This window comes from Xylocopa sonorina, unplaced genomic scaffold (assembly GCF_050948175.1).
Source record: "Xylocopa sonorina isolate GNS202 unplaced genomic scaffold, iyXylSono1_principal scaffold0014, whole genome shotgun sequence".
Lineage (NCBI taxonomy): Eukaryota > Metazoa > Arthropoda > Insecta > Hymenoptera > Apidae > Xylocopa > Xylocopa sonorina.
Genome location: NW_027490090.1, coordinates 2,749,709 through 2,774,345, shown reverse-complemented (window position 1 = coordinate 2,774,345; position 24,637 = coordinate 2,749,709). Strand labels below are relative to the sequence as shown.

General features: G+C 41.2%; 2 protein-coding genes across 2 annotated transcripts in view; one reads left to right on the top strand and one right to left on the bottom strand.

The window, feature by feature from the left end:
• Positions 1 to 7,268, bottom strand: part of LOC143431732 (uncharacterized) — a 61,759-nt gene extending 54,491 nt beyond the window's left edge. Inside the window, exon 1 of the mRNA XM_076908676.1 lies at positions 7,026 to 7,268. Coding sequence (XP_076764791.1) covers positions 7,026 to 7,263 — 238 coding nt within the window. The 5' untranslated portion in view covers positions 7,264 to 7,268. The remainder of the gene's footprint in view (positions 1 to 7,025) is intronic.
• Positions 1 to 24,637, top strand: part of LOC143431826 (facilitated trehalose transporter Tret1-like) — a 352,198-nt gene that overhangs the window by 136,150 nt on the left and 191,411 nt on the right. The gene's annotated exons all lie outside the window — the stretch shown is intronic.

Genomic DNA, 24,637 nt, shown 5'->3' with positions numbered 1-24,637 from the left:
CTTTTTCGATCGAACAAGTAGCGTTTAAAGAGCCAGTGAAGCTTGACTTTGAAAATTCCTGCTCCAACACTGTGTAAAAGTGAAATTAAATGGCGAGACAGAGATTGGCGCGCGGTAAATCGACGATTTTTAATTCGTATCGATGCACCAGGCATGAAAAAAACTTTTAACTATGTAAATATAAAATATTAATTCGTTGCAGTCAACTGACGGTCAGTTTTTATTGATCGACAGCTCGTCCAGTTGTTACTCGAACGAAATAAATAACACAGGGTCCATAAAATGGTTTCTCTGTGGAGGAAGTTAAAAATAAAAATTAAGTATTTTTCAGATTAAAGTGAACGTAATTTGTACAGCGAAACATGCTCAAATTCGCGTCCAATATGCGTGTAAAAAATGAGCCATGCCTCATTACAATTCCCCTGATTACAACGGCGCTCACCGATCCTGAGGAATTAATTATGCATGCGCCCAATCAGCAGTGGCATTACAGGCTGTTGACGCTGTCCAGAATATCGAAAAGGTATACTACTTGATCAATTATTGTATCGATGGTTAATCAACGTGTTGAATCAATTTTTAAATACCAACGAGTTACGAGTAAATTTAAAAATCTCTGATTAATACAATTCTACTAATTTAATGCTGCATTTTTATTAAGAAAAAAGTAGATTGTTTATGCTTTGAAACTCCATAGTGTAAATCTCGAGAAAGCAAAAATTGAGGAAAATATTGGGCATTTAAAAAGCCACGAGAATCGAGGTTCCTCGAGGCTATCGAATCACCAGGGCTTATCGTTATCGCAACGTCATTTCCCTCGAGAAGCTTCGACGTAGAATTACAGTTGACGAGCTTATTATGCGGCTAACGAACCCGGAAAATTAATTTATCGGTCGAGTGGAATCGCGGATTGCGTTGTTTAATAGGAAACTAGCTAGCCGGAAGCGTGGCGCGACCGGAAGGTTCGAACTTGATTACGAGTGAAGATATCGTGCCTGATAGCGGATCCGTTTTATCACTTCGCGCTCGAATTCACCGGCGGATCGATGGAAAAAGTGTCTGTTTGTACCTCGCCCCCACGGATTGCGATCTCTCGCAACATTGAAACTCGCTGCTCGATCGATAGTGTCGGCGAAACTATCATTTCACTGGAACGCGTTCGAAAATTACAGCAAGCATGCCAAAAAAAAGACCATCAGTTGACGATTCTCTGAAGTACAGATCGACTTTTCAAAGAAGAAAAAAAGCAGCTACTAGCGAATGTTTAAAATATGATTCCACTGGAACGCGTTCGAAAATTACAGCAGGAATGCCAAAAAAAAGACAAAAAAGGCCATCAGTTGACGATTCTCTGAAGTACAGATCGACTTTTCAAAGAAGTAAAAAAAGCGGCTACTAAAGAATGTTAGAGAACGAGTGGGATATTTAAAAACTACTCTGACACAACGAAAGTAACACAGAACAGCAATTTGGAAGCACCCTTCCCCTCGTTACTATCCACACAAATTTATTTCCACGACTAAATTCGTGCAATCCTCATAACCAAAACGATTCGAGTAGAACTAAAAAAAAAAAGCAAAAAAAGTGCAGCGTTATTTCTCGTTCAACCATCTCGAAACAAATAACTGTCGACGATAGGTGACTGTCGAACGATCACAGTGCCAATAAACGATGGGAGCTTGGCATACGATAGCTTTGTACTCGCGAAACGGTACGATTCGTTCGAACAAGAAGCATCTCTGTATGCAAACGTGTATATCCATAACGAGCATGAATTGAAATTTCTCAAAAACAGTAATAGTGAAGTTTCATCGAGAATTACACCCAGAAGGCTTGCGAATATTTTTACAAGCAATGGCTCAAAAAATAGAAGGAAGCATACAGATTATAATGCGCTTCGTTTCATCTCGATATCTCAAACGGTTCCTGAGATATGAGCGTTTAAAGATCGAGAGGTCTGCGCGGCCAGCAGTGACCCCCTCCACTTTTTAGTGTTGCATAATAATTAGTGATGTAACATAATACGTAACTCGTTAGCGCACAGCTGATCGCTTAGATAAGACATCGCTGAACGTGCGAGTGAGACTTCCGAGAGTGCGACAAGGACAGCGATAGAAAACTATTAAAAATTACCATTGTCTTTACACGACGATATCTCAGGAACCGGAAGTGATATCGACGTGAAACAAAAAGCATTTTACAGGGGAAGGATCAGCGTCGCCTATAAGCCCAGATACGTTAAAATATCGTTTGAAACGTGGGAGTAATGGCTCTCCAAAGTTTCGTCAAATTTAATCCATATTATTGACAGTTTTAAAATGAATTAATGGAAAATTGTGTAATCTTAGGTTAATATATTTTATAATAATTATTAATAATGTTAAATAAAAGGATTGAAAGGGTTGTAGAAGATGGAACATGCTTGTAATGTCCAGTAAAATGACTTCTAGTTGAAGAAAACGTTGCAAATTCGCTGCGAAATGGAACGATCAAGGTTTAACAAGTTGGCAAGTGGAAACGGGACTGCGTAAGCGCAAGCTGAATCAAAGGATCGCGAAATGGGTCTACCTCATAAGTTAAACAGTTAGCGGATAAATTTAATCCGCTACCCAGCTAGCAAGTGCCCGGTTATCTTCGTTTCAGGATGCATAATATAAACTGAGAGCCAAGTCGGCTAAGTAAACGTTGCAAATGAATGTTTACCAAGTCTGACGTAGACGTTTCGTGTCCATTCTAATGAATCTAACGTAGCCTCATCGCGAGACGTTTTCTTCTCTATTTACTGTGCACGTGCTTCGCTAAAACCACCTACAAAATCGATATTACACCCTTTGAGTCGATATCTCGCGAATTATTTTGTTAAACGACGAAAGAACGACTCCAAACAGTTTGAGTTTTCAATGAAACGAGGAACGACTCGCGACAAACAGCCAGAAGATTTAAATCGCACGATATTTCTCCTTAACCAATGTCCAATTAATTTCATTTTAATAACCGTGGTTAATTCGACTGGCGACTGCACGATCCTGTTCACCAGCGGATGAAAACTTACGATTCGGTCACGGGCACTGCACTGATTCCCTGCGCCAATATTTGGAGAGCAGGTATAGAAACTTCCGTCGAATATCTCGCGTCCGATATTTCGAATCCAGCAGAAACGTGTTCGCGAAAAATCCGTGGACAGAAGCTGCATTCGCTGTTCAAACAGCAATCAGAAAACGCTTATGGAAAATCTATACAGGGTGTCCTTAATCCTCGATCTCTTTCACGCGAATGAAAGTCGTTCAGATCTTTTTTCTGAGAACCGTGGACTTTGGTACTTTTTTTAAAGAGAAAATCGATTTTTCTTTCACTTTTGGGAATTTTAATTAAGAGAGAAGCTAGACTTAATTAACGAGAGAACTTCTGGATTTGCGATGTTCCTGCTGGCGATGAACAAAGTGATTCATGTTGACCGTATCTTCTAACCAGAACTTGGCCAGTTCGCGAGTAATGCTTTACAACGGTTCGCACTTGGCTCTGTATTTTACATCCATTTCGAAGTTCTCCAAGCAGTGCTGCTGGGTAAATCTTTCGCAGTGGATATCGAGCAAACGATGTACTTTCAATTTTTCTATTTATTTCGAACTTTCAAGCACTCCAATTAGAGTTTAAATGGCTGCTTTCGAAGTGAACGTCTGGTGGATGGAGTCGAAAATAATTTGGTCCCATCGATTTTTAGCAAAGCGTTAAACCAACAGCGAAAGCTTTCAGGGATCTGCCCTCGACGAGCATCGAGGCCATTGTGCTAAAAGCCTCGCGAAAGTAAATGCATGTAAATCAAATGAAAATAGATTTCAGGATCGAGGACCACACTGGCGCCCTTCTGTCACGTTCTTCCTGTTTTTCGATCCTTTTGGATCCAAGATCAGCAAAAACTGGGGCCTCAACTGGCGTTAAACTCGATTCGATTCGATTTTGCAACAATTGCAATTGAAAAATATGGAAATATGGTCGCGAGAAGGAAATTAGATGAATAAAATTTGTAAAAATGAATGACAGCGATGTTGTTTGAAATAATATCGAACGAGACCTTTGGGGAGCTTTTAAGAAAGCTCTGAGAAAGCTTTCAGTTGTATTGCTTTACTTAATCCTGGCCAGCGCGTAATCTCGTGAATGAAAAAACAGAGAATCGACGCCATTTCGTAAATTGCTCTCCTCTCCACTCTTAATTAACGATCGATCCTCTCGTTTGGCAATTTTTAAACTCAGACGCATCCAAATCAGCAAAGTAACTCTTTCAACTATTTGCAACACAGAAAAGCACAAACGAGAGGTTAAAATTGCCTTAAATCTTAATTTGGACCATTATTTGCCTCTCAAACTACAAATTGCAATATTCTTAATTGCTTTTCTTCTTTAAATTATAAGTAAAAACGCTTTGGAGCAATCTTCACGTTTAAATTGCCCTCCAAACGAGCTAAAAACAAAGGTTCATTAATATTCCAGATGGTATGCTCTGAATTAACCTAACCTCCCACAGAGTGCAAAATTACAAGATTATTCTGGCCATAATTCACTGTTTTCTGCATTTGTTGCTCAAAGAACCCCCCCATGTTTTGCATTTCAAGAAATCAGCTGAGAATTCAGTCATTTCTACAAATTTTCTCACGAATTTTCGAATCAAAACGACTGTTTTTTTAAATATTCGAGAGTCTCGAGTCTCGATCGATCAGCTGTCAACTGAAACAACTCGAGTTACGTCTCCAAAATTCGCTGGCGGAATTTTAAGCGAGTGGATCCAGGAAATTAGGAAGATCTGATCAGTCGACGGTGGAATTACAAATAACCTCGTCATTGTGGTGACGCCAGAGGCCGCGTCGCGACGCAGTCTCGATTTATATTGCTCGTCAGACGATTTAAATCGAGCTCGAAGAACCTCGCAGCGCCCAAGCGTTTCTCTTGCTGCCTGGAAAGGAGTTAAAGAGGCAAATGGAAGATGGTTGGCAATTAAAGCAGACATTTTTTTCAAGAGACACGCGTTCTCGTCGTCAAACGCTGTAACGAAGTTAATTAAATGATCGATTCCTCGTATCAGCGACACGTTCGAGTGTTCTTCGAGGGCTGGCGGGTCGTTACGCTCGCGACAATTAATTACCCATCGCAGAACGAGCGGGATAACGATTTGTCTTCATCGTCGAGGGTGCACTGCTCGCGATACGCGCAAGAAGAGGGCTCAGTCGATAAGGAAGGTAGCGTCAGGCGAAAATGAAGAGAAAGGACGGAGAGACGAGATTAAGAGCGCTATTCTTTGGTTATAGCGTCATTTATCAATTGTTTCGCGATATCGCGGTTATCTTTTGTACTCTGCCACCATGTAAAACCTCAATTTTGTTTTTTATGTTAGTTAGAACTCGATGGAATGATTTTATAAAAGTAAAAAGACAAAAATTGTATGTTAATAAATTGCTTCTTATTTTTATTAGCTTTTGAGTTTGAAATGTGACTAATGTTTGACCAAATTGCCATCGAAATACCAAATCACTCGCTCATGACGTGGCTGGAGTAGTTTAAAGACTGCCACAGCGTTAGTCGACACGAAATTGCGGTGATCGGTCAATAGCCGTGGTCCAATCGTTTGCAAATTTGCGAACGCATTGATTCTGATCAATAGCAGTAATGCCAATCATTAACTCCTCGCACGCAAATTATTTTTGATGCCAATTACTCCTTGGTTTATGTGAAATTTATTTATTTGAGGGATAATTCGACAATTGCTATTTTTTAACTAATTTTCTGTACTAATTATGTTAAATACAGCTCTGAAAATTTATTATAATTTATATTTGCTTCTTTTCCTCTATTTATTAATGTCGAGTCACACTCGACAGAGCTAAGTTCTGACTTCAATCATTCAAAATGGCCACCTTTAAAGCACCAAATAAAAAAAAAGAAAAATGGATGAATAAGATTACAGTTGAATTGATAGAATCTACGATGTTCGAGGCCATCAGGTTACGCGATTACCGATCTCTCGAGCATTAAATCACGGCGACACGTATCCCCTCGGATGGTGGCTGCAATTACGTCGTTCCAGTTTCCGCCAGCGGATCAGCAGTAGCGGCACGCGCTTGGTCAGACGAAAAACTGGACTAACATCTCGCTCTCGATCTCGAAACGATCCTTTGGACATTTTATTCGATCCTCGTCCTCGAAATTACCACGTTCAACAAATCACAATTGCAATATTTGCACTCAAAAAATAATTGTACGCTGCAAATTAATTTAGACAACATTTCAGTACAATAAAACAGAAAATTAGTGATCAATGTAGCCCATCGTTAGCGAGATCCCTCAAACTTTTTCTCTTGCAGTCGAATGACGCTCGTTTGCAGCCTCAGCTGTTTAAAATGACAGTAATTTCCATTTTTAACGAGCACTCGAATCGATTCTCCTCCATTTCTCTCAATTGTCTTTGGTCCACGGCTAGAAAAATCGCTGTTGCAATGAAGAAACGAGAAGAAGCGACAACAACGCGAAGAAACACAGCAGAGGAGCAAGTGGGGGGTCCAAGATGGCAGCAGTGGGAACGAGAGACGACAGAGAGGAGAATAAAAAGAGATTGTCATCCACGACCCCACTTTACAGCCACTGTCATTTGTTTTTACGAGAATCCGGCGAGATTCTCGCCTGGCGCAGGCTGACAGAAAATTTCCAAGTCCCACCAGCCACTGCTCTCAACTTTCCTCGATGTTTTCTGTATTTGTTGAACCTGTCTGCGCGAACTTCGCGGATGAAATTCTGCTCTGGCTCGAAGATCAACCGAGGGGATCTCAGCTGGGATTAACTCGACTGAGTATTGACTTTGCGAGGACGTCAGACGGACATTTTGACAAGTTCTCGCGCGAGAATTAAATGATTCCACCCCCCACTATTTGCAGAACATATTTTTCTCTCGACAAATGCGATGGTTCGACGAGAAAGAGCTGTGAATCAGCTGAGAGCTTCGAGAATTGGTGCAGCAACTAAGGAAGAGGGTTACTCACGATCAGTCAAGTTCGCAGGCCTCACGATCCTTGGACAGACCCTGAAGAGGCCCAATTTGAACCGCACGCTGACCACGTTTGCAGAATTGCGTGGTAGATATGGAAGATTCAGCTTTTCTTCTGTGTGCAGCCAAGCTGGACCCAATAAAGCTGTGCTGAGAGCAGCGAGGGCTGCGATGCCACAAACTACCCCACATCTGGTCAACGCGACGCCTCCAAGGCCACCTGTGCAGCACATCTTCGTCTACGAGGTTCACTGGCTCTTCTTCAGGACATCTCCAGCAAGAAATCACCTCGCAGATTTCGACGCGCCCTTCCGCGAACTTCGACGCATCGTTTCGCGATTAATCCACACTGTGCTGGTTCTTGAACGAAGGTGTTTCACGTATCCATCGTCAGATCGCGTCTCTCGAGGGCTACTTCGTCGCTCCAGCTGTTGAGCATCCTGTGCAGAGAAAAATATTGCTTTAATATGCGTGATTTTTCATAAAAACTTCTGTTGAAATGTGTTAATTGTGTGTGAATTTGCGAATGAACAAGAGTGAGTCGAGATGGGTAGAAACTAGTATCGAGAGTGAACAATTCTTGAAATTGTTTCGTCTTAATTTCGTGAAAAATTGAGAAAACTGCGACTCAATTAGCGATATTTGAACAGGTTTCGTCACTTGCTGTAAAACAGAGAAGGACTTCGAAAAGGTTTCGAGCCTGTTCAACCCTATTTCCTCGTTTTATTTACAATACGAGACAGCTGTAGCTTCATTAGCAGGGCGCGCTGATTTATCAAGAGCGTTTTAATGAGCTTTTCTTAGAGGACGATTTTAACTGGGTCAGTAGAGAGAGAGAGAGATGGATTTTTATCTCGTAGAGGAGGTATCAGGGATATTAAAGACTTAGAGGAGCGATCCTATCGATCGAAGGATAGCGTGAAACACGGAAAAATTACTGCCTCGTGGAACAAAGAGCTTGTACCGTGTCTCTGCTCATTTTCCAGCTCGATTCTTCTCTATTTTTAACCATTTATAAAAACGAACGTTTATAATCGATCATAAAAATAATTCTCTGTTACAATCGAGCGTAATTAATAAGAAAAAGGATAAAAGAATGATTTATTCTCTTCTGTTTTCAGAAATTCAGAGTTTTATAGCACCTGATAGTCTCATAATAATGCGATCATATGCTAGAAAAAAGAATTCTTGGTTTCTTTCAAGGCAAAAATCGCATTCACTTTCATCGAATATTTTAAGGACCCCCAGGTTTACTCGAAACCCATTAGCAGGCATCGTTAATCGCTCCTTTTCTACCTGGCCAGGTATCATTCCTTAGTCACGTACTCGAGAGCGTTTACCTCGCGCCCTCTTCAACTTCCGCCGCCATTGCAGCGTCCTCAGAGGCAACACAGCCAATCGCAATTAGAAATCTTGTCGTGCAAACGCTGACGATTCGAGGAGTGAATAACTTTAAACTCCAACGAGCGAGCTATATCGAGAAGAATTCCTTTTTTTCTTATATCTCAGCCAGAAAGCATTCTTCAACTTTTCTCATCGAAGCTGTCGCGTGGCTGCTGAAACTTCCTTCTCGAGAGAGAAAAAGGAAGGTTCGAGAAAGGAAAACACAGTGGGTGGAGAAGAAATGGCGAGAGTCGGACTGCTGCTGATCCTTGCTGGCGCGAATCGTGGTTGGTTCGAACTTTTAATTACCCAGCACTTAAGAAAGGGTGGAAGAGCGCGTGGAGGGATCGAACAGACTTAAGCAACCACTCGAAACTGCTTTCTGACAAGAACCAGAATCTTTCCAGTCAGATATCGATTTTATTCCTTTTTTCTTCGATGCTGTTGACGTGTTGCTGGAAAAATTCCAGTGCACAGACAGAAAGCAATTAGTTGGGATTCTAATTAATCATTTTCACCAGTGATTGCTCAGCTCTATTAATAAAATAAATTCACTAGTAATTAATATTCATTTTTTCTTCTTTTTTAAATAAAATATGAAGGTTTGCGTGGAAGATGGCGCTGGTGAGGGCGAAACTGACTTACAAAACTGCTTTCTGACGAAAAGGAGAATCTTCCGAGTCAGAAATCGATTTTTAATTAACGATTTTTGCGACTGATTGTTCGCTCGTAATTAATAATCGATTTTCTCTTTTTTAACGCAGAAAATCCAAAGTTTTACGCTGGCAACGAGTCATTACACGAGTTAAATTAAAGGTGGGACCGATTTGTGACGCGACGCAGCGTTCGCAACCCCCAAGAGTAACGAAATGGCAATCCATTCGTGGACAAATTCAATAAACTGGTCGATCGATCATCGCTCTGTCCTCAGAAAGAATGAAACTCGCTTTACAATGGAAGATTAACGTTTCTCGAGCAAACCAGCGCGAGCTGATCAACCAACTGTGCGCCTAATTGCTCTTCGTGTTACGAGCACTAAAATGACACTAAAATTTTACAGAAAATTGCTGCTAAGCCTCATAAATCATTCGATCTTAACATTCTTTCGATACTGACGAGATACATTTAATTAAAAATCGTAATTTCCCCAGAGAGATTGGTCGATCTCGACGAGACTCGTCGACTCGAGCTTAAATAAATTACTCGCCACTTATTCCAATTGAAACGTTCAGCTCAGCAGACATGTTTACTCAGCATCGCTTAATTTAAATCTTCGATCGATAACTGAGCAGTAATCGAACGATTCGAGGGTGCTGCCACCTCCTCAGACTCTCACTTGTGGCGATTAATAAGAACCTTCGAATATTTTATTAAATCGAGATCGAACAGCTTTTTCTTCGAACTTCGACACGATTTTACGTGGCAATAAAAATTGCACGTTTCAATCGCAAGTTGGTACGCGTTAGCCAGCAGTTTTTTATCGATCCCACACTTTTTTACAGCGTAAGTACACAAGTTATGATTTATGGCCGCCAACTTGAACGCGTTTCGCCAACAATTTTATTTAGCGAAAATTACTTCTCACTTTGTCGAATCAGAAGACATTATTTGTTAATAATTAAACTCTTAAATCGCATTTTTTCTCGTTCATTTTGTCCAATACAATTTTTCTTCCAAACATTTAACACTTTTCGAGAAAAATAACGATATTAAATAATGGAATTAAAATAAACGAATAAAATTTTATTGTAAATTTAAACACGAAAACTTTGTAAAGAAGAAAAGTTTTGAGACATTTAAAATACAAAATTATTACTAAAATTTGTAATTAACTATCTGAAGTGTCTTCAGACTCGATTATCGACGCTCTAATAATTATTTTGACAGTTTAATCGCATTCAGCGATCACAATGTTAAACATCAAACCGTGAACGAGGGACTCGCGTTTCGATTACTTTAAACGGCATTAATTAGGCGAGATTAATTGGATCTAGCTGGAAATCTCGTTAATCATAAAGTAATTAAGTGCACGTCAAATTCTGTGAGCGATTAAGTGTCTCGAAACTCATTAATTACCAAGCGATTCGTTTCTGGAGGCGACTGCGATTACTTAAAAATTACGAATCTGTCTTAAAATAATTTCTAAATAAGAAATGCGATTTTCTTGGTCATCGAATACGAAGAAAGACGAAGAATGCTCGCAGCTATTATCGTAATTAATTCTCAGAATTTATTATCGCACGACAAGTCGAATGTTTACGATTTTCGCGAGTCCACGTTTCGCAGAATCGACTCACGTGTTGACGAAACACGCAGTGCCAGTCACTTTGAAACAGAATTCGAAGAAAACAGTTACCATCGCAAGAGACACAAATTTTAACAAATTCATTCAGAGAACAATTGTCACTCGTGACAAAATTTATTTTATTCCACAGTGTTGATAGAAAAATGAATATTCCGCTTCGCCAGTGTTAAATCGAATCAACATGGTGGTGAAAATGGCAAAAATTTATTTAAAAAGCCAGCCATCGACTTCTTGCACGAGTAAACTCGAAAACTTGATGAAAACCGCGTCAATTGACTTTTCTGACTAAAAATCGATACTAAAACAGTGCAGAAATCACTATTAAGGGTAGATTTCACTCTCATGGTCATCAGACACGTGTAATTCCTCCACCACTCACGATCAATCACGAAAATCAATCAAACTGGACTCAAAATACACTCTCAATAATTAAAATTCCAATTGTCGCAGTTAAACTTTTACACAAATGTCAGAAAAATATTTAGAAGCTTGAAAAAGAGTTCAGTGACGAAAAGATTAGGTGAAAACGCTTGTTCTTCGCGAAGAAAGTATTTTATTGGGGCTGGAACGTACCTGTGCTCGAGACGAGGCATTTAAATCCACTGGTGGGTGGTTGTTCAGCTAATATCCATGGCAGATGGGCAGATCGTGTGAAATGGACAGTTTTGGTGGTCGTGGATGGTTAGAAGAAGGTTTTGAACACTGAATTATCACTGGAATTGCACACAGACGACGTAGAAACGCGTTGACAGACGAAAACGACGCGTTGCGCACGACGGCCAGAGGCGAACTACCCTTCGCAGCGCGCTCGCGAACCCCCAAGCGTGGCGTCGGAAGCCAACGAAGATTCCACGGAAGTGCACGAAGCTTGCCTTCGATGTGGATGCTTGTGTTCGTGTGCTTTCCTGTGTTTCGTGTGTAATTATGAAGTATTATTAAGAACTTGTAATTAAAAATGTATAGGTTTTGGTTTGAAATCCTTTTTGGTAGTTGTAGATGAATATTTTAGTTTTTGAAAATGGTAAATGTGAAGAAGTATGCTTGTGTATGTGTGCTTTAGTGTGTTTCGTATGTAATTATGAAGTATTAATGAGCAACTTGTAATTAGAAATGTAATGTTTTCGCTTTGAAATTCTTTTTATTTGTTGTAATTGAATATTTTAGTTTATAAAAATGGTAAATGTGGAAAAGTAAGTATTAAGAAATGGAAAGTTTCATTTAAGGTGGTTATTTATTTATTAAAGTCCTCAGAAGTATAAATTATATTTTCGAAGAATTTTTTCAAGTATCTTTATACTTTCTGATTTAATTCTTTCATTTCAAAAAACCCTCTAATCCACAAAATGCAAGTAACTTAATGGTTCCAGCGTTAAATCAACAATTATACTTAAATCTACACACGTAGTCCTTAGCATGATAACGTTTTCAAGATATTAATTAATATTTCAAAAACGTTACCAAGTACCCAGGTCCACCACTTGGAGGTGACTACGCAGGGACCCACCCCTAAGTCCCTAATCCCATCCACCCACCATTACAACCATGTGTCCTTGGTACAGAAGGTACCAAGAACTGACTCTACTTCAGACTATAAAACCGAAATCCACAATACAATCTCCAAAGTCCACCTATCACAGACTTCAGAGATCGCAGTGTGGTCATTACGAAGAGGATGACAAGAAATGCCACTCTCTCAGGCAAAGTGAAACTCAGTAAAGTGACTCTACTGACACTGTACAAAAATTCGAGTGTCTCTCGATGCGATACTCAAGAAAATTAGACAAAAATTGAGAAAATAAAGGAGACAAGAATTAAGAAAAAATTCGCGACGCGAGCAAAACGAACAAGTGCCAAACAAACCCTCGTCAGACTCTCGCGAGAGCATTCTGAACGCGTTGGTCCAGCACTGAGTGGACCAAAGACCCGACACAAGTCGCGAGCAAAGTAATGCCACGTCTTACAACGAAACAGTCGATGCCACGCTCTCCCCAATGGTGAATGCGGGTACCATCGAGATCTCAGCGAGGCTTAGCAGTAGGACGCATTGCCCACCGACGAGAACGAACTCCGTAGACCGCCCCAAACCGTCTTACAGCAGGCCCAGGGCCCCAGCGGCACGGGGTAGGAGCTACTCGGAACGAACCGCGATGAGCGCGTCCAATGTGCTAAGCCTATACCCAAGTCGAGTACCCAACGGGCGTACCAATCGACAAGGGCTGCGAAACCTCGATGGGCACCGAAAACCACATCAGTTTGATTGAACATCCACTATTTCGCTGCGTGGCAATGGAAAACGACGTCTCTAACAGATAAAAAAGAAGCGATTTCACGTAGTGGAGACTCAGAATGCTCAAGGGAGAATGTAACGGGTGTTTATTGGCACTGACTAATCGCGATTGTTGAATTAGATGTGTTTCACTTTGGATGAGAGTGTGTATTTCTTTACAATTTTATTATTGGGAGGATGAAGAAGGGAGATAGGGTACATTACAAATTTGATACAGAAATAATGAAAAAGAAAATTTAAAACGCATCCAGCGGCGTTCCAGCGGCGTTCCAGCGGCGTTCCATCGGCGAAAATCTATACTTAATCTAACTTAAACTAGATATTAATTAGTTACAATATTCGCAGTACCAATTGGAAGTTTCAAAGCCCTGAAAAGGACTTTGAAAATTCCAGTTAGCTCACAAACGACTTAAATCTAGCACGTAGTCCTTAGCATGATATCGTTTTCGAGCAATAAATTAATGAAAATTACTTAATTGAAGTAGAAATTAATTCAGAAAAATTACTTAATAAAAATAGAAATTAATTAATGAAAATTAAATCTATCGAAAACGTTATCAAGTACCCAGGTCCACCACTTGGAGGTGACTACGCAGGGACCCACCCCTAAGTCCCTAATCCCATCCACCCACCATTACAACCATGTGTCCTTGGTACAGAAGGTACCAAGAACTGACTCTACTTCAGACTATAAAACCGAAATCCACAATACAATCTCCAAAGTCCACCTATCACAGACTTCAGAGATCGCAGTGTGGTCATTACGAAGAGGATGACAAGAAATGCCACTCTCTTAGGCAAAGTGAAACTCAGTAAAGTGACTCTACTGACACTGTACAAAAATTCGAGTGTCTCTCGATGCGATACTCAAGAAAATTAGACAAAAATTGAGAAAATAAAGGAGACAAAAATTAAGAAAAAATTCGCGACGCGAACAAAACGAACAAGTGCCAAACAAACCCTCGTCAGACTCTCGCGAGAGCATTCTGAACGCGTTGGTCCAGCACTGAGTGGACCAAAGACCCGACACAAGTCGCGAGCAAAGTAATGCCACGTCTTACAACGAAACAGTCGATGCCACGCTCTCCCCAATGGTGAATGCGGGTACCATCGAGATCTCAGCGAGGCTTAGCAGTAGGACGCATTGCCCACCGACGAGAACGAACTCCGTAGACCGCCCCAAACCGTCTTACAGCAGGCCCAGGGCCCCAGCGGCACGGGGTAGGAGCTACTCGGAACGAACCGCGATGAGCGCGTCCAATGTGCTAAGCCTATACCCAAGTCGAGTACCCAACGGGCGTACCAATCGACAAGGGCTGCGAAACCTCGATGGGCACCGAAAACCACATCAGTTTGATTGAACATCCACTATTTCGCTGCGTGGCAATGGAAAACGACGTCTCTAACAGATAAAAAAGAAGCGATTTCACGTAGTGGAGACTCAGAATGCTCAAGGGAGAATGTAACGGGTGTTTATTGGCACTGACTAATCGCGATTGTTGAATTAGATGTGTTTCACTTTGGATGAGAGTGTGTATTTCTTTACAATTTTATTATTGGGAGGATGAAGAAGGGAGATAGGGTACATTACAAATTTGATACAGAAAAATAATGAAAAAGAAAATTTAAAACGCATCCAGCGGCGTTCCAGCGGCGTTCCAGCGGCGTTCCATCGGCGAAAATCTATACTTAATCTAACTTAAACTAGATATTAATTAGTTACAATATTCGCAGTACCAATTGAAAGTTTCAAAGCCCTGAAAAGGACTTGGAAAATTCCAGTTGGCTCACAAATGACTTAAATCTAGCACGTAGTCCTTAGCATGATATCGTTTTCGAGCAATAAATTAATGAAAATTACTTAATTGAAGTAGAAATTAATTCAGAAAAATTACTTAATAAAAATAGAAATTAATTAATGAAAATTAAATCTATCGAAAACGTTATCAAGTACCCAGGTCCACCACTTGGAGGTGACTACGCAGGGACCCACCCCTAAGTCCCTAATCCCATCCACCCACCATTACAACCATGTGTCCTTGGTACAGAAGGTACCAAGAACTGACTCTACTTCAGACTATAAAACCGAAATCCACAATACAATCTCCAAAGTCCACCTATCACAGACTTCAGAGATCGCAGTGTGGTCATTACGAAGAGGATGACAAGAAATGCCACTCTCTCAGGCAAAGTGAAACTCAGTAAAGTGACTCTACTGACACTGTACAAAAATTCCAGTGTCTCTCGATGCGATACTCAAGAAAATTAGACAAAAATTGAGAAAATAAAGGAGACAAAAATTAAGAAAAAATTCGCGACGCGAGCAAAACGAACAAGTGCCAAACAAACCCTCGTCAGACTCTCGCGAGAGCATTCTGAACGCGTTGGTCCAGCACTGAGTGGACCAAAGACCCGACACAAGTCGCGAGCAAAGTAATGCCACGTCTTACAACGAAACAGTCGATGCCACGCTCTCCCCAATGGTGAATGCGGGTACCATCGAGATCTCAGCGAGGCTTAGCAGTAGGACGCATTGCCCACCGACGAGAACGAACTCCGTAGACCGCCCCAAACCGTCTTACAGCAGGCCCAGGGCCCCAGCGGCACGGGGTAGGAGCTACTCGGAACGAACCGCGATGAGCGCGTCCAATGTGCTAAGCCTATACCCAAGTCGAGTACCCAACGGGCGTACCAATCGACAAGGGCTGCGAAACCTCGATGGGCACCGAAAACCACATCAGTTTGATTGAACATCCACTATTTCGCTGCGTGGCAATGAAAAACGACGTCTCTAACAGATAAAAAAGAAGCGATTTCACGTAGTGGAGACTCAGAATGCTCAAGGGAGAATGTAACGGGTGTTTATTGGCACTGACTAATCGCGATTGTTGAATTAGATGTGTTTCACTTTGGATGAGAGTGTGTATTTCTTTACAATTTTATTATTGGGAGGATGAAGAAGGGAGATAGGGTACATTACAAATTTGATACAGAAATAATGAAAAAGAAAATTTAAAACGCATCCAGCGGCGTTCCAGCGGCGTTCCAGCGGCGTTCCATCGGCGAAAATCTATACTTAATCTAACTTAAACTAGATATTAATTAGTTACAATATTCGCAGTACCAATTGAAAGTTTCAAAGCCCTGAAAAGGACTTGGAAAATTCCAGTTGGCTTACAAACGCCTTAAATCTAGCACGTAGTCCTTAGCATGATATCGTTTTCGAGCAATAAATTAATGAAAATTACTTAATTGAAGTAGAAATTAATTCAGAAAAATTACTTAATTGAAGTAGAAATTAATTCAGAAAAATTACTTAGAAATTAATTCGGAAAAATGAATAATTAAAAATAGAAATTAATTCAGAAAAATTACTTAATAAAAATTGAAATTAATTCAGAAGAATTAATTATTAGAAATAGAAATTAATTTAGAAAAATTAAGTAATTAAAATAGAAATTAATTAATGAAAATTAAATCTATCGAAAACGTTATCAAGTACCCAGGCCCACCACATGGAGGTGACTACGCAGGGACCCATTTTTTACAAGCACAAACTCATCCACAATTCATCACACATATACAATCACACAGTACAAAATGTGTAAAAACTCCATTTAAATAGCATAAAAAAATTGTAAAATTATAATAAGAATTTATAATATAATATAGTAATATAATAAATAATAATAATAATAATAATAATAATAATAATAATAATAATAATAATAATAATAATAATATATAATATATATTATATAAATTATTATTTAAATTTAGTATTATATTACTGTTGTATTACGTACTATAATATACTATATATTAATATAGTATATTATAATTTATATAATAATAATTATATATAATAATTTATATAATAAATTTAAATAATAACTCACCACTCATAAAACAGCTGACGTCATCAACAACCAGTGCACCCTCCACCAGCACCCATCAGCACCCACTGCGCAGACATGCACCATCGCAAAGATCAAGAACAGCTGCATGGTCCTCCACCATGGTCCAAGGTCCTCCACCAACAGCTGAGGCCCTCCACCAGCACTCATCAGCACCCACTGCGCAGACATGCACCATCGCAAAGATCAAGAGCAGCTGGATGGTCCTCCACCATGGTCCAAGGTCCTCCACCAACAGCTGAGACCCTCCACCCAGTCCAAGACCAATGATCGCCACCACCCCCCCCCCCCCCCCCCCCCCCCCCCGGAAGGTCCCATCCATGACTGATCACTTCCGCGACCACGCGAGAACTGAAGATGCTCCAGGTGGTCTCGATGAGGTTGACCAATTACCCCTACCACCATGAGTGATTGACATCATCCCTTCCACTGTAAGTGCATCCATGCGTCACTGCCCCTCTTAATTCACTATTTTCCATATTTCTTGTATTATATACGTGCTTTTGGGTATGTAACTTAGTAGTACATGAAATTGTACATATGTACATGTAAATTGAAGATACATATATATTTTTACTATGTGTTGTTCTTAGGTATATAACTTAGTAGTGGTTTATAATGCAATGTTCTTGGATATATAACTTAATAGTGCAGGTATGCAACTTAGTAGCAGGGTTTGTACATATGTATATGTAAATTAGAGGTACATATATATTTCTACCATGTATTGTTCTTAGGTATATACGTTAGTAGTGGTTTACTGTGCAATGTTCTTGGGTATTTAAATTAGTAGTAGCATACTATGCAGTGTTCTTGGGTATTTAACTTAGTAATGCAGGTATGTAACTTAGCAGTACATGAAATTGTACATTGGTATATGTAAATTAGAGGTACATATATATTTTTACTATGTAATTATTGTATAGAAAGTTACTGAATCAATGGTAACAATTCTTAAGAGAAAAATAATTATTAAAATTAATGTTTCTGTGTTTGAATATCTTTATTGCATTCCTATAATTGCTGGAAAAATTCATGAAGCGATTGTTTGGTCGATTAATTCCCGATGAGGTGTTGCAGAACGTTAATTCCCGCAGCATGGCGGAATGAAAGTGTAATAGGAAAGGTAGTAGCAACGCGATGGTGTAGCATTAATCGGTGGAATTTCCCGTGCAGCAATGCATTAACAATTTAACGAGCCGCCATCTGCGATAGCTATTATAACACAATTATATACAACGAGCGTATTGTGAATCCTGCAGCAGACTGCATGCGCCATGGAAAATGCATAGCGAATCGGTTCGAATTCATACAGGTCTGGCTTGTAAATTTTCTCGTTACACCCCTTGCGTCGCTCGAGTTTATTGAATGCCTGCGGAATAGAATTTAATCCAATCTAACTTCGCCACGTAACGTCGCAATAATTCATAAGAAACAGTCGAGAACTGCATTATGCGTGTGCAATTGTAAAGCAGAGCGACCTCTGCCACGTTCATCACGACCAACTCATTTTTTCTCGATCCACCTAACCCACAATTCGCCTGGCGAAGTTATCAACGCGAACTGGGGTGGCTGAGCACGATTTGGGGTGGTTTTCAGGGGGTGGACGCGAGAGGTCACACGCTAGGGTCGAAGGCTGCGACAGATACGAATGTGCCACTGGGTTGGTCAAGATATACGCGTCAGACAACCACTATGGGACCAAGGAAATGGTCAAACTCTGTGGCCACTATCTGGAACTGCTATTCGCCAATTGGCAAATTTTTAAAAATAATTCTGAGCTTCTGAAATGAATGAACCTTCCACCACAACATGTGCCACTTCGTAACCCTTTGATCTGCCTTGGTTTAATTTTTGTGAGCCCTAATTCGAGGCAGTAACCAGCTGACGCGATGATTCGTGGTCGTCTACGATCTGCCATTGGTCCACAGTCTTTCAAATTGCTCAGTTCAAACTGTGGACCAGAAAAACCTGAATGATTGTCAAATTATTTTCGAGCAAATCCGATTCATCGAGCCCTGTTAACCGAGCGCATCGTTCGAATAGCCACGATTGGGATCAAATGGCTCGAAAATTATATACGCGGTGGTGGGATAACGTCGATGAAGTGCTTTACGAAGGAATTTGATAGATTTATGCCATTGGCCTCGATCGATACCACGCTCGAACGTTCCAATGCGATGCTAACAACTTGCTGGAATTATTCAGCCAGGTATTCAAGCCCTTTGCAACGTCAAGGATCTTTAAAAAGCGATCCTTCGAGAGACTCCACTGTTCAAAGAACGCATTTGACTGCGAAACGAAACAATCTCGCGAGCTGGTTCGAACTCGACACAGTCATAAATCACAAGATTGGCCATACGCTTGTTTCAGCGGCGAAGAGAGTGGGGGGTGTTAAGTGGGCAAACGCGAGAGGGCGCAGGAAATCAGGTTCCATTGTGTGCTCCTTGTAAACTTCGCTCTTGGTACCAAATAGATCGAACCACGACGTGAATGAAGGATAGCGAGGAGCAACAGAAGGTGGGGCGAGGGGTGGAGGAGACTCGAGAGCTATTTCTAGCCCATCAATCATGGTATTTACGTGCACAGGCTAACCTCCGCGGTGCTGGGCCAGGCACAATGCCGAAAGCTCGTCGAAAGGAAAGCCCTGAGTTTACTGAGAGAGCTTTGGCTGCCTCGCCCTTTCTCCACGCTCGACTATTCTTCGCATAGTAATATCCGTGTACAGTGCTCGCATCAGTTGCCAGCACGAGGGAACTTTTTGCCTGAAAACTTTCTCAGAAAATCGAAAACTAATACCAAATCAACCAGGATAAATTTCTGCGATTAAAGCAAGAAGATTCTGCAGAAGCTGAGGACTCGTTGCGACCCCTTTGGTATTAATTAATTAGCCGTGACGCGGTCTCTGAGCAACAAAACTCGCTCCAACGGACGCACAACCGGATAATACTTAGCAGAACCGAGTTTCCATTTGCCAGAGCGGTTTCTGCGTTTCGTCAGGACCTGCAGGACGAGAGAGAGAGACAGAATTCCAGGTAGCAGTGCGAGGACGGTTTTTGGAGGCGGACAAAAGCGCGTCAGACATGGCTGCCAAGCCTAATTACTCGTGGACTGCATTACAGGTGCATCAGCTGGAAAAGCCCTCAGGTACGTCCAGCTAATTAAGAGAGCAACGCAAAACAGTCTTCCTGTCACTGAAAAAAGCTCGAACGGTAGTTATCGTCGCTTTAAAAAAATGGTAGCGTCGATATGGACGATCCCAGATGACATTCTCTTCGATTTTTTAATAGAAAAAGGAAGAAATGATGTAACGTATGTGTCTAATACTCTGGACTCTTCTTTTTTTCCTGAGCAGTTGTAAAATAAATCGTACCCAGGCACATAAAACGGGCCGCTTGATTTACCACCCAGCCGTTTCTCTTTAAACGAGAGCCAGGACGAAATCTATCGCCAGGAAAGATCAAAGGTCAGCGATCGAGAGGGTGCAGCTGTGGGTGACGGGGCACCCATCGTAGCCAGGAATTCTGCGCGAAAACCGTTCGACGTTTATTCAAAGAGCGTCCTCCACAACGTGAAATGAAATTAGCTCTGGGGAGTCGGATGAAAATAAACTCTGGTTCGATACGAGAGAGGTGGACGCGCGAAAGTGAAGCTTCTCGCTTCTGCTCGAACGTTTTACTCCTCTCTGGACCAGGTGGAAAGGAGACGCGAGAACAGGACGCTGGGCGGGGTCGCTGCGAACGAATTGCACGCGATGTGGAAATTCGTTTACACGGTTACTACTGTGCATGCATCCACGTAATGCCGCGTTCCGTTCCGCGAGAACGACGCTGACTCTCGAAACTTTATTTGCCAAGTGCCGTTAAGGCACACTTTTATGGACAAACGAGAAGAATCGCGGGACCAATGCGGCAGAACTCTTTTCTTTTGGTTTTAGGTTAGGTTTGGTTAGGTTAGGCTGAAAACTGAGCATTTTTCTAAGTCTCCAAGAGAGCAATTCTTGCATATTGCTTTTAAGTTAGTTCAGATTATGTTGAACTGAAAAATAAGAACTTTTTTAAGTCACAAAAAGACAGAGTGCCACTGAATCGACGATTGGTTAAGTTAAATTATTTTAAGCTGAAAGCTGAGAATTTTTGTAAGTCTCGAAGAGAGCAATTTCTGGAATTGCTCGTTGCAGTGCATTGGCTGTAGAAACAGGACAGCTGGCTGCAGCACGCCTTTGGAGAGCACGGAATTATCAACCCTACATCCTGTGAGTGACGTTATCACGGTGCATTTGGTGCATTTGATGCATCCGGTAGGTTCGTGTCTAGGTGTCTGTCCGTAACAGCCAAGTCACTGCATTCGATATTCCATATTGCGAAACGCTTCTGCCCACCAACAGGTACAAGCTCAGCTGTTATTCGCGTTCGATAGCAGCCAATTCAATGCATCCTGACGCATTCGTTTCCATCCTCGATATTAAACTATCGATCAACACAACAGCAAAAATATATATCCCTAAACAACTTTAATTAACTACTCTGTTCATCCACTTAACGTTGAAGTTTCTCAGTCAATCAAAAGCGCTGTGAAGCCACACTCGACGGAATACTGCAAGCAGAACTTGAACAAGGATTCGAGGACGATCCAGTCGCGCGTCCTTCGAAGACAGAGGCTTCTGCATTCCCTGGAATCCAACGTCTAATTCCCTGGAGTCCCATCGTGGGGCAGGGACGCGAGGGGCTGTCGTATCGCGTGGGTCGTGTGTCGTAATGGCGATAACCTTTATGGCTGTTGAACCAGAGATACCAACTACGTCTGAAAATTGTGCTCGCGACTACGTATATACCCAGTGGCGTGATTTCGTGCTCCGCAAGAGTTCTGCTGGCTGTTGGCTCGCGTTTTGCCGCTCGTCAACGGGAATATCGAGAGGAACAGAGGCTTTAAACGGTCGTGGGACGTCGAATTGATCTCCTCGCGGGCTTGTTGCCCGCGGAAAATATTCATTGCGCGCGACGAGCGAAGTGTTGGCGAATAAATGCATGGAAATTGGGATTTCACGCGTATGGCGTGAAACGCAGCACAGGCGCTGGGGAATATTCGCGTTCGAAAGGCTGCTTCGCAGGTTCTCAAGACTGAAATCTGTCGAGCGAGAGGACGAGACGTGACGTATCGATGCGATCTGCTCTGCTCGATGGACGTGGATCGCTAGTCGAACAAGCTTTTCGATGTATCAATATCATATCTGAGATGAGAGCTGTTTGCTGTTAAGTTCCACTCGTGGCTCTGCAGCGTCCTCCAATCGCGCGATCTTCTCGTCTGCGTTATTCTCAACCCCATAATTGGTCCCATGGTAGCTCACTCTATCATTTAGCAAAGAAAAATCGCAACTCCTGCGATTGAAACTGTAAAAATTCAATTTTAGTCATTTTTTAGTAGAAAAAAAATTTTCAAGAAGCTCCCAAATCGCAACTATGGCGATTTAAACAGTAGAGATCCAAATACAAAACGATTACGAATTAATTTTCACAATTTTGGTAATTTTTAAGTAGAAATAAAATTTCAAAAGCATCGAAAAACAAGACAAATTCAGTGTTCACCATATTTCTCTGGAATTAAACGGTCGGCTGGCGGAAAGGGCGGTGGAGAAGAAGCGGAAGTGGAACGCCAGCGGCGTGGATCGAGCAACGGGGCTTGTAAAAAGTAGTAATTCGCGTGGGGTCCATAAAAATGTTTATCACCGTCAATAAAAAGGCTCTCTGCTCCTGGCTCTTTGCTCCTGGTCGATGCTTAACTCAAAGGCGGCCAAAAAGGAACGAACCAGGTGGGGAGGGGGTGAGAGCTCTAATCTTAACGACAGACCAGCCGATAAAATCCTCTGTGGCTGTTTTCTCATTGTTTTCCTTTTCAAAAACATTTTCTTTCCTTTTAACATTTTCTTCTGCGATTTTTTTTAGAGATGACAGACTTATTTAGCTCGATTTATATTTTAATAATGTGAGAAGGAATCTTGGTTCAAAGATGGCGTAGCGTATTAAGGGTTGAAGTTTCAGAGTCAGTCGATATTTTATTGTTATTGCGTCAGTGAGATCGTCAAAATCTCTTTCAGGATTTACCAGGACGCTCTGCACGTGAGCAGAAAAGCAGAGGGGCTGGTTGATATACGGTCAAGTTGACGCGAAGGATTTATCCGTCTCGCGAACCGTGAACACTAATGAGAAAATAGATTTCAATTTACTGGGTATTTTCTTATATTCCAGACAGATTGAATAAAATGGAAGCTCCAACGTTCTTTATTTCGCTTACGAATTATTCGAACCCAAAACAGCTGTCGACGAGCATTCATTGCAACTCTGAACAGCTGTTACAAATTAAAATCGTTGATTGTGAATTTAATAAAAATGTCAAACGAAAGTTTAAAGAGAAAAATAAATTTTGAGAGTGTAAAATAAATTTTTATGCTGCTTGTAATTTATTTTAGAGACCCAAGATGGACGATTTTGTTCGAGAAACAGTCGATAGCGGTTAGACGACTGGGCAGTGTTGCAATAACCAGGACCAACGTGTAATTTAATAGTAATTAACGTTAACGTCGAGTGTATTGGCGTCGATGCAACGTCAGAATGCATCAGAGTGCAATTCGCCATAGGTAATCCTCGTCTACTAAATATCACAGTGCCCTCTGTCCTAGCCTCTTTACAATTTAAATGCCTTCAAATCTTTAATTAACGAAGCGCGAAAATTCGAAAGTTCGATGAAGAAATCGATAGAGTTTTGTTTGACTGATTCATATTTCTGAAATCAGAGAACGAAGGTGAAAAGTACGTCCCTTTTGACACGTTCGACTGGTCACCAGTGAACGAGGGGTCGAGGACAAAGAGAGACTGAGAGCTAACACTGAGAACTGGACCCAGCAGAGGGCTTTTATCGTTTCGGGACAACTGCTCCTATATAAATACCCGTTTCTTTTGTCTCACCCTCGGACCCTCGTCAAATCCTCCGTCGCCAAGTACCTGCTGTTTAACCTGGACAATCTGTCTTATCGTTTGGTTCCTACCATTGGCTCGAGTTAGACCTGCGTCGATACTCAAATTTAGAAATTATTATTTCATTTCTTTGAAAATGTCTTAAATAAATTTGTGATTATATAAGATCTTTTTTTATTTCTTCAAGAATGTCTTAAATAAATTTTTAGTGATATAAGATTTTTTTTTGCTAGCCAAAATCTGTCCTATCCTTTGGCTCCAACTATTGGCTGAACTTAGACCAGCATCGATACTCAAATTTGAAAATTATAATTTTATTTCTTTGAAAATGTCTTAAATAAATCTGTGGCGACATAAGATTTTTTTCTAGTTAGTCAAGTAGGTGGATATCTGAGTCAGGAGTGTAATAACTCGCAACATTTCCTGGGCTAAATTATTTATCGTCCTGCAGGATGCAGAGCTCCCTTGGGCGACCTAGGAAGAAAGATATTATACGTCAACAATGCTCCCAGGGCCGTGTATAACGTTTTGCGTGGCGTACCTACACGGTGAATCTTTCCGCGGGTAAATTGCCGAGTCCGCGGAACTGTTCCACGCGTTAACTCGCTCTGGGTGAACGCCGCGGGTAACAGCTTCCCTCTAATTGCACGCGAAAGCATTTCTTTGCTCTGTGAGACTATTCTGGATAAAAATGGGCACCAGGAACCAAGCAGTGCCCTTTGAAAAATCTATCAAACACAGTAG